The 10,217-nt window shown below is 46.6% G+C and overlaps 1 protein-coding gene across 2 annotated transcripts; it reads right to left on the bottom strand.

Annotated features, from left to right (window-relative positions):
- Positions 1-814: 814 nt before the first annotated feature.
- On the bottom strand, positions 815-9,635 carry ZBTB18 (zinc finger and BTB domain containing 18). 2 transcript variants are annotated; one of them, XM_036277587.1, is made up of 2 exons: positions 9,301-9,635; positions 815-4,485 (listed from the first exon to the last, which is right to left on the bottom strand). In XM_036277587.1, the coding sequence occupies exon 2, from the start codon at positions 4,469-4,471 to the stop codon at positions 2,903-2,905; it is 1,569 nt and encodes a 522-aa protein (XP_036133480.1). In that variant the 5' UTR covers positions 4,472-4,485; positions 9,301-9,635; the 3' UTR covers positions 815-2,902. The 2 variants fall into 2 exon arrangements, with proteins under 2 accessions (XP_036133480.1, XP_036133479.1); XM_036277586.1 differs by lacking the exon at positions 9,301-9,635 and adding an exon at positions 6,841-7,340.
- Positions 9,636-10,217: the final 582 nt, after the last annotated feature.

Genomic DNA, 10,217 nt, shown 5'->3' with positions numbered 1-10,217 from the left:
TATGGGCAATTCCAGATTTCAGGGATTTGCAAAAATTCTCTCAGGTCCGTGCTGGCCCTTAGAACCATATGTGACAATTCCTTGTAGTACCATTCAGCACATGTGTGTTCTGTCAATTCCTTAGGTCAACCAGCAATGTTTCTCACCCTGGCATGCCCAATGACACAGTTAGGAAGTTGGGGCGGTCACAAAAATTAGGAAACAGAATTCTTTTAATGATTGCATGTACTTAATTACATTTTTAAATTTAAATGAGAATTTAAAAACCTGGGGGGTTTTGAGTTCACCCAGCCACAAAAAGGACGTATATAAGTTAATCTTGGACCATCAAATGCCTGCTAATTCAATTGCCTAGAATTCCAGACATTAGCCAAGCAGTCTTCCAAATTAAGACATCCGGTCTCCTTCAATTTTCCACTTAAAACAGAACACAGAAGAATAGATCTGACCAATCAACTTAGGATAATATTACCCATGAAAATGACTTATGGTGCATGGATTAGTAGCTGGACAGCGTATTATGGAAAACCCTATGCTGCCAATTGAGATTTCCCAGATTCACAAATTTCTAGGGAATTACCTTCACATTCTTGAGCTAGGTTGTAGAAAACGGGTCACACTTTTAAAATGTGCACTTAGTATCTTCTTAAATGACTGGCAGCAAAAATGTTTGCACATTTCCATTTGAGTGACTTAAGGTCTTCTAATAATTTCATAAGCTCTGAATAGAACTGACAGTAAAAACAAAGACGCCATGTATGATACACATTTAGGGTTATGTAATACATGATCACAATTAAAATAACACAAGAAACTGAGTTCATATAATTTATTGCAGTTAGCACACAGTTTAAAAATTCACCAACACACCAACAGTACAAAACTAAACAGCATTATAAGTTATTCCCCCCTCAGGAAAATAAAACATACTATGATTGTCAAAGCTAGATGTCAGTCTAAGTTTTAGAACAAAGGAAGAATGTGAAACTAATAAAAGGAAAAAGTAATCACTCACAATGACCACAAAAAGAAAATTCAAAAGAAAGTCCGTTTTCTCACAGACATTGATTGTCTTCTCTAAATTAATAAAAATTATTTTAACATAAACTGTATTTTAAAAAAACTAGAAACTCTTCAAGTAACTAAAGATAATGCTCCAAGGCCATTTTCACAGCTTTTTTGTTTGTTTGTTTGCTTGCTTTAAATGCCATTACAGCCAAATTAACACACATTTGACCAAATATTTCCAAAACAGTCCAGCAACACACAATGGAGTTTTCCATTCAGTATCTTAAGCACAAAAATAGGCTATGTTTACAGTAGTTAAGGCGATCAAATTTTAAACAAAAGCAATTAAAAAAAAAAAAAAAAAAAAGGAAAAACAGCAAACGTTTTCCATGCTACTCCCATAGACCTTATTTGTAAGTGCAAGACAGGAAAACAAACACTGTGCAAAATGCTCTTGCCCTGTGTGCTGGTCATTAAACCACACACTGGGCTGCAGCCTCTGCTGCCGATCCACATAGTCTCCTTACCCCCTTCCCCATGTCAATCAAGGCAGTCCAGTCCTTTCAGCCTGGGGCTTTTTCAGTCCATAGAATCTTTTCATGAGTTGGGGGGGAGGGGGGTGGGATAGGGAGGGCGGGTAAGGAAGAAGGGGAAAAAAAGAAAGGGGGAGCAAAAAAAAAAAAAAAAAAGAATGACCTATTGTCAATTTGTGCAGTAGTTATTCTAAAAATGCTCAACTGGGTAAATGTGTACACCTAAACTTTGAGCTGGCATGGGTTTTGTGCAATTAGAAGTTTGTTATAAATGCACACTGCACATGCAAATCTTTAAGCTGTTTGTAAACATTTATATTTTCCTTGTTATGTAGCGAAGTTATCAATTTGCAGCTTAAGTTTTTATTCAGCTTAACAGTTTCAACTTAAAGACAGTGGGAAAGTCAATTTAAATTATATAAAATAAAAATAAAAACAGTGCATTTACGTTCTTCATAACACCAGTTTTTTTCCCAAATGGTGCTATTTTTCTAAGGAAATTAAATAATTTTAAACTCACTCGTTAAAGTTATACAATGCAAACAAAGACAAAAATATATTGAAACTCATGCATTTCTGTAGCGTTAATATTTACTTTTCAAGACTCAACTAAGAGCATCAACACAACCTGTCAAGTTCTTTGACACCCCCCCAGCCCATGTAATCAATTACAGTATACAATAACAGTAATTCACATTTTTCAATACAGTTCAACACTGCTGAAGCTGCAATATCCTTTTTCATCCCAAGCAAACCTTCACAAAGACAGCGTCCCAGTGATCCCAGTGTGTACGTTCGGCATTTCTCTCATTGGGAACCGTCAGAAAACCAGAAGTTGCCACAGAAAGTTTTAAGTCAACTGCTTGTTTAAAAATAGATAATCCAGCATTTCAGAAAATTTCCATTTGGGTCTAAAAGCATTCAGGTTTCCAACAGCCAGAAAAGATTCATGCAATTTGAGACATATAAAGAGGCTAATAAAACTGGAGGGAATTTCTACTTTAAAAAAAAAAAAAGTGGGGGAAAAAGACCTCAGAAGACAACGCAGTGTTGACAGAACGAAGCCCTATGAAAGCATTTCGCGATAGGACGATTTGTTTCAAAGGTTCTTATTGGCTTACTTCCCCTACCCCCTCAAAGAAAAACACCTCTCTATTCTCCCACTTGCCCTAAAGTTTCTTTTATCAGTATGCTAAATTAGTGAGATTCTCATGCTATTCTAAAGTGCAAAAACAAGTTAATATCCCAACTTTTTAGTTCCAGGAAACAAGACTGCTTTTAGACCGTACCACAACTATATAGAGATCTATGTATATATATGTATATATATATATATATATTATTTATATATATATATAAAATTATTTCCAGAGTTCTTGCGAGCTATCTTCTAAGGTCCAGTCTCTGACAGTGGGCAAGCTCAGTGCTTCGCTTTTGACAGACAAGGAGTTCACCAACTCACAGTGGAACTTGCGGATGTGTCTGTACAGGTCCCCCGACTGCGTGAACCTGCGCTCGCACCACTTGCACGCGTGCGGCTTCTCGCGGGTGTGCACCACGGCGTGGCGGCTCAGGTTGTGCGAGTACTGGAAGCTCTTGCCGCACTGGGTGCAGGTGTAGGGCTTCTCGCCCGAGTGAGTCCTCTCGTGGCGCTTGAGCGTGTACATGCAGGAGAAAGTCTTCCCGCACAGCGAGCAGGTGGGCACGTTGACGTCGGCGGCCGGCTTGCTGCGGATGCCGTCCTGCTCGCGGAAGTGCGTGCTCAGGTGGATCTGCAGGATGTGCGGGCTGGGGAAGACCTTGTTGCACAGCGGGCACATGAAGATCTGGCCGGCCGGGCTCAAGATGTTGGACACGTAGGGCAGCAGGCTGCTCTCCATGGCCCCCTCCACCGGGACGCGCTCGCTCTCCGGGGTCAGCATCTCGTCGTCGCTGGCTTTGTCCTCCCGCTCGAGCTCCCTCAAGACCGAGTCCTCCCTCAGCGGAGCCAGATGGGCCGGCTCATACTGTACCCTGTTATTAGTGCTCACACTTTCTTTCACAGTGCTATGTTCCATGTCATAGTCATTAGTGCCAACATCACTCTCATCACAGGAAGCCTCTTTCTCCACCTTCACCTGCACCAGGTTGCTTCTCAGCACGTCCTGTGAAGAGAAATAAGAGCTGTTCAGATTTTCAACTCCTGAAAGGCTGGACTTGACAGACAGGTCCAGCACGCAGTCAACATCTGCTGAATCCCTCACGGAGGTGACAGACCTCTGGGACAAAGACTCCGTTGAGCTGCAGGGGCTGGCTACTGTTTTTCCAGCTGCTGTGGCGTGTGGCTCTGCCTCTCCGCCCGCCGGGGGGATGCCTGCCGAGTCTGAGGGCAATCGCATCCACATGTTCCCAGGCTCGCCAGCCAAGTCCCTTTTGCTGGGCAGGATGTTCAATTTCTCGTCTTCTCCTTCATCTTCGTCACTGGGCAGGTCGCCAGCCATGTGGCTGCTGCCATCGGAGAGGCTCTCGACTTTGTCCGAACAACTTGAGGCGTCTTCCTCCTTTTTGGTGCTGTCTGCCTCCGTGGTGGCTTTCTCTTTCAGCTTCTTCTTGCAGACTTTGACAATGTCATACATGTGGAGATAACTGGCAGCTGCTAGCACGTCTTCAATGGGCAAGTCTTTGAACTGGAGTTTCCCTTCATACATGAATTCAAGCAGGAGAGCGAAAGCTGGGGCTGTAACAATGTCGCTGTTCAGATGAACAATGTCTCTTTTGTCCAGCTGGTCCTTGTAAAAGAGGTGGAAGTACATGCTGCACGAAGCCAGCACAGCTCGGTGCGCTCGGAACTGGGCATCTCCCACCAGCACAGTGCAGTCACAAAGAAAACCCTGGTGTCTCTGCTCGCTCAGACACTGCAGCAAATGTCGACTGTGGTCTGGGAACTCCATACTGTCTTCATAACCTGGGAAGAGAGACATTTCTCATGAGAACCCGGCAGGACCAACTTCACAACTTTTCAATGCCGGCCCCCACACAACAAAATAATAATTCGGCTTGGCGGCCAGGGTACATGTCCCTGAATTTTAATCAGGCGTATGACCCAAAGACTACCAAATCACATGCACAAAACCTAAACGCAAGAAGAAAAGGCACAATTTCCAAACTTCCTTACCCCAGCCAAAGAGTCTCTAATGCAGCCCCACCTTCCCTGAACTTTCAGTCAAGTTTTAAAAGCCTTAATTTCTGGACAGTCTCTAACTGAGAAGAAGAATTTAGATCCCTCTCAGAAGAATTTAGTTTGCTGATCAAATTATGTCCTAGAAAACCTACAAAGTAGCTTTAATTTCAAAGGGAACAACTCATATAATGAACAAAGAAAGTCCCAAACATACTCTGGAAGATTCAGAAAGCTTGTCTGACCATTCTTTTTATTACTTTTGATACCTGAAAGCATAATTTAAACACACACATTCAGTTGAATTAAAAAAACACACACACTCATAATGAAATTGCATAATTAGTCCAGAAATTAGCAAACAACTTTCTTTTAAAGTCAGAGTGTTACAACAACAAAGCCCTGTGTATAAAACAGATGCGAATGCCTTAAGATGTGCAGGTACAGCACACATGTACGAGATCAGAAGGCGCTACACCAACAGATGGGAAAGATCATCTTGACTACGAATAAATCCAAGAACTTTTTTTAATGAATTGGGAAAAAATGGTTATATTTCTTTGCAAAATCTGTACACCTAGAGAATTAAGAGCCAGAAGGGCTTTATTTAACTCTGAAAAATCTTATCTAAACTTTGATCCTTTGCAAAAGCAAGATGAGTTCCATATTAAAATTAATTCAAACTTTTAAATAAAGGCATGTTATGGCCAAATGAAACTGAAAAAAGCTTTACAGGTTCAACTTAAAAATAGATGCCTTGCTAGAAAAAGAGAAACTATTTTTTTCCTGACTCTGCCTTACCTCTGTCAACAGAAAATACTTTGTTTCAACATAACTTGATATATTTTGTTTTCCTACCAGCTTCTTTCAAATACAGCATTGTTGCCCTGATTTTCTGGTGAGTGTGTGTGTGTGGGGGGGGGGGGGTGAAACAGAGGGAGAGGAAGGTGAAGCCATACAATGGGTCAAAATTCAACTCCTTAAAACTAAAGAAAATCCAACTTCCCCTTTTCTGTGCCCAGAAGCAGGGTTCCATACCACCCATCTCAGAAACTACATGTTGGGAATGGGTATTCATTTAATATTTAGAAATTCCTTCCCTGCTTTTTCTATACTTTGCCCAAGATGGACTAAAAACTTTCATCCTAACCCCAAACACATTCTGTGAGATGCTACTGCTAGAATAAACCAAGATTTACAATACAATCACTTTAAGTGCCCCACAGCTAACATCAATCCTAATCCTTGAGAGGGCTAAAAATAAAGATTGGAGGGCAGCTCACAAGGTAGCCGTGATCAAATTAGGAGGCTGAGAGGACAGAGAGGGACGAAGAAGGAAGCTTATAAACATCTGATCCAGCTGACTGTGGCCATATGGCAGCTGCTGCCCAGATAAAGAGATTAAGAACAGAGGAGTGCGATTACAGCTGTCTGGCCAATTCAGGCAGCTCAAATCTACAAGTTCTAAATTAGTCGCTAACACAAAAACTCCTGCAAATAATTACTGTTATGCTGAAATAAAAGATCTCTTAAATATATATTGGAAAGAGAAATGAGGAAACCAGTCAAACTATTCTCCTGAGGACAAAAGTGTTTTTTGTTTTTTTTTCCCCTTAAAAAAAAAAAAAAAAACCTGTCGTTTCAAAAGCACTATACAGCTGTATGTTTCAGCAGTGCTGCTGAATGTTTTGAAGAATAAAGTTTCACCGTGGAATTAATTACACAACAATCTAGCTTCTCAACTAGAATAATCTTCTCATATAAGTTTGAATGCTGGATTCCAGAGTTTACTATTTCTCCCCCAACCCCAAAGGCAAAAGGAATCTGAACAGCAGTGAAAAACAACAATATAAAGCATTTTAATCCAAAGTGATCTCAAAAAGCAGTATTCCAAAGCCTTTCTTAACATTTCAAAACTTGAAATATTTCTGTGTATTAAAGTTATTTACTTGCTAAACAAATGGGATAAAAATTAAAACTAAAACAAGCCCAAGACTTTCAACTCCAATAAGATGTTCATTTAATACTCAATTTCATACATTATTCCTAAACTGGGTTAGAAAAGTAATGTGATTTTTTTTAATTAAATAAACAAAACACCAAAACACAAATATGCTCCATCTAATCTCTTGCTACTCCTACCTTTAGGACACATAAACCTGATTAAGTCCTTTCCTCTGAGTCTTGCTGGCTCCAGGTCTGTTACATCGGTGGAAAAAAAGCAGACTAAGAGAGACAGATGCAAAGTGGAGATGATGTTAGAGAGGAATGAGATACCTTCTCCACCACAGATCCGCACACACTAACTCCCTGTCTGTGTGTTAGAATAAAAGGCTGAGGGATGGCAGGCTGTCAGCTGCTCTGACATCATGTTCAGATGGAAATGCTACCTCCAGCTGTGCTCCTTTTAATGCCATATGCTACTCCTCTACACTCCTGCCACCAGCTTTTTCTTAGGAGAACTTTTCTCTTCTGTTAGTATAAACAAAATACTTCAAAGTCTCCCCTTTTTTCCAAACTTTCTAACAGAAGAAATTGAAAAACTCAGCATATGGAGTTCTACTGTATTTATGGAATAGCAACACTTCTGTCTGAAGTTGGTGGACTGGCTTACATACTGACAGCACACTCAAGCCACAGAGCCATTCAGGAAACCCAGACTCACTTTTATTCAACTCCAACGTTTAGTTTCAAAGGCAGTTTAAGGATATTTTTAAACCAACCCATTTGACATCTCCAGTCCCATTTCAACATTATTACGGCACTTTCATTTTTTTTTTTTCTGCTGAGATAATGGTACACATGTCTCAGGATGTTGGAAGACTATTCACAACTATTACTTCAGGCTGGTTCATCTTATTATCTCACTCTTATTTAACTACTTGTCTACAACTACCTTCTCAGGAAAATTTCTCACAGTCAGTTAATGCAAATTTCAATTTTCAGTATCAACAAACTGAAAGTGCACTTTCTGAAATCCTGGAAAGTACTTCGGTTCAATGAGACAAATTAATAAAGTCATACAACCTGCTACAGCCACTTAAAATGAATGCTGCACCTGCAAATCTGATCTCACTTTCTGCTCAGAAAAAGCAGAACTTCGTCTTCCCCTTAATCTGTGTCCCACAACAACCTTTTTGTGGGTCACTCTGTAATGTTTGTGATCACACAAGAAAACCTTTCAGGGAGAAAGGGTGGGGGCAGGTCTAGTAAGTTTGGGAACTTTTTAGCTAGACTTTGTGGGCCTTTTCTAATGGCTGATGAAATCGGAACGTAATCCGGGCTAGGCTGACTGTTGTCCTGCAAGGTGCTGCGACATCTGTGAATGTCAAATACATCTCCACAGACTCTAGGGAGGGTGAGGAGGAGAAAAGGAGCTGGGCCTGAGGCGCAAGTGTGGCAGCCCTGGTGATAATAACCACTCCGTTCTCGTTAGAAAACCGAGGCAAAGAGTTAAAGAGTAACAAAAACCAACGTCTCTGTCCTGTCCTTCTCGCCTTCCCAAAGTCACAAACCTAACTTTCTCGAACTTCGCGATGAATGACATAATTACGAATGCCTATTTCAGGAAGCACTCTTCGCAGTTAAATTCCTTCTTAGCCACACAACCTATTCGCCACAAATGCCCTCGCCCCATTCCAATATATCAGACATTAATCACCCCATTTACCCAGTGGGGTGGGGGCTGAGTGACAGTTTAATGAGTCCCAAGCACCGCAATGGGCCGGCCAGCGGCTCCCACTCCACAAATCAACCCCTCACGTCCTGCTACCGTGGGCCCAGAGAGGCCGGTGAGGCTGGATTTTGTTTTTCACAGAGGTGGGGGCAGAGGGAACAGAGGGGAGGGGGGAAGACATGCAAATCTTCCCGTAGTTGGCTGTGCATAAAAACACACGGGGAAAGAGGAAGGTTAAACCACAGGGAAGGAGGTGGAGGGCGTAGAGCCGGTGCTGCAGGAAAACACCTTAAATAACAGACGAGAAAACAGACCCGGGTCAAGGAAACAACAAAAGAAAAGTCGTAAGAAGAAGCCAGGGAGAGGCGGGTGGTTGCTACCGCTTCCCTGCCGCCCCAGCGAGCGAGCCCCGGGGCCTCCGGGCAACTGCACCAGCCCGGGAGGGGGGGCTCCCCCGCAGCCCCCTCCCCCCGGGCGCCACTGCAGCTGCACCGGTCCCCGGAGCCGCGGCCGTCCCGGGCGCCACTGCAGCTGCGGCGGCTCCCAAGCCCCCTCCCCCAGCCCGCCGCCCTCCGCACCCGGGAGGCGCCACCGCAGCTGCACCGGCCGGGAGCCCGCCCCGCGCCGCAGCTGCACCGGCCGGGGGGGCGCGGCGCGGAGCCGGCCAACCCGCACCCCGCCCGACCCCGCAGCTGCAGCGGCCCCGTCCCCGCGCCCGGGCCTCCCGCAGCTGCGCCGCCCCCCGCCGCCCCAACCGCTCCAACCACACAAACTAACTCCACTCGCGGGGGCGCCCCCGGCCCGGCCCGCCCTCCGCCCGCACTGCCCCGCCGGCCGCGGCCGCACAGCTGGCGCCCCCCGCCCGCAGGGGCCGGGGCGCGGAGGGGGCGCCGGGTCAGAGGCCGGGGGCCGGCGCCGGGACTCACACGGAGCGGCCCTAAGTCACCGCGTCCCCGCCGCCGCCGCGTCCTCCGCCTCCTCCTCCCGGCCGTCGCCGCCGCCGGACTTGGTGGGCTTCCTCCTCCTCGTGCCCCCTCCCTCCCGGCCCCCCCACCCCCCAATCCCGGCTCCGTCGCCCGCTCCCCCTGCCCCCTCCCTCCCTCCCTCCCACCCACCCCCGCTGGCAACCAGAGGAGCGCGGCGGAGCGAAGAGGGCCCCACTCTCAACGGCTCCCCATGGCAGCAGCCCAGCGGCGGCCGCAGCCTGCCAGACACAGCGAGGGAGCGAGCGAGGGAGCGAGCGCGGAGCCGCCGGGCCGGGGGGGCGGGGGTAGGGGGGCAGGCGGGGGAGGGGGCGGGAGGACGCACCACGCACGCACGCGGCGGCGCCGGCCAGATGTTTCCCCCACCACCTCGGTCCGCCCCTCTCCTCCCCATGCCTCCCTCCCCGTCGGCATTGGGCTTCTACGATTGACCGAAAGGGCCTGGACCGGCATTCCCGCCCGCCCCCAGGCCGCAGTCTCCTCCAATAGGAGGACGAGTTTTCAGGAGGGCGGAGGCAGTGGCGGGCAATCGTCGGACTGGCAAGAGGGCCCAGCCAATGGGAGGAACGAACTGGAGCTGCCGCTCGCGCGTCCCAATCGCTGGCAGAAATTGTTGGGGTGGGCGGGGCCGTGCGGGCGGGGGCCGGTAGCGAAGCGGCGCGGGGCGGAGTCCTCGGGCGCAGCGGCGGTGGCGGCAGCGGCGCCCCTCTGGGTGACTTGGCCGTGAGAAAGTGAAAGGAGCCCGCAGGCGGCGGCGACAGCTGCGCTGGGAGGGGCTTGTTTCCAGGCTCGGAGGCCTCGCGCGCTCTGGGGTTGCGGAGCAAGCTCTTCGTTGTGCACCGTGACAACCATAAATATAC

The sequence above is a fragment of the Molossus molossus genome, unplaced genomic scaffold (genome assembly GCF_014108415.1).
Source record: "Molossus molossus isolate mMolMol1 unplaced genomic scaffold, mMolMol1.p scaffold_m16_p_23, whole genome shotgun sequence".
NCBI classification, from domain to species: domain Eukaryota; kingdom Metazoa; phylum Chordata; class Mammalia; order Chiroptera; family Molossidae; genus Molossus; species Molossus molossus.
This window is presented reverse-complemented; position numbering and strand designations above follow the sequence as displayed.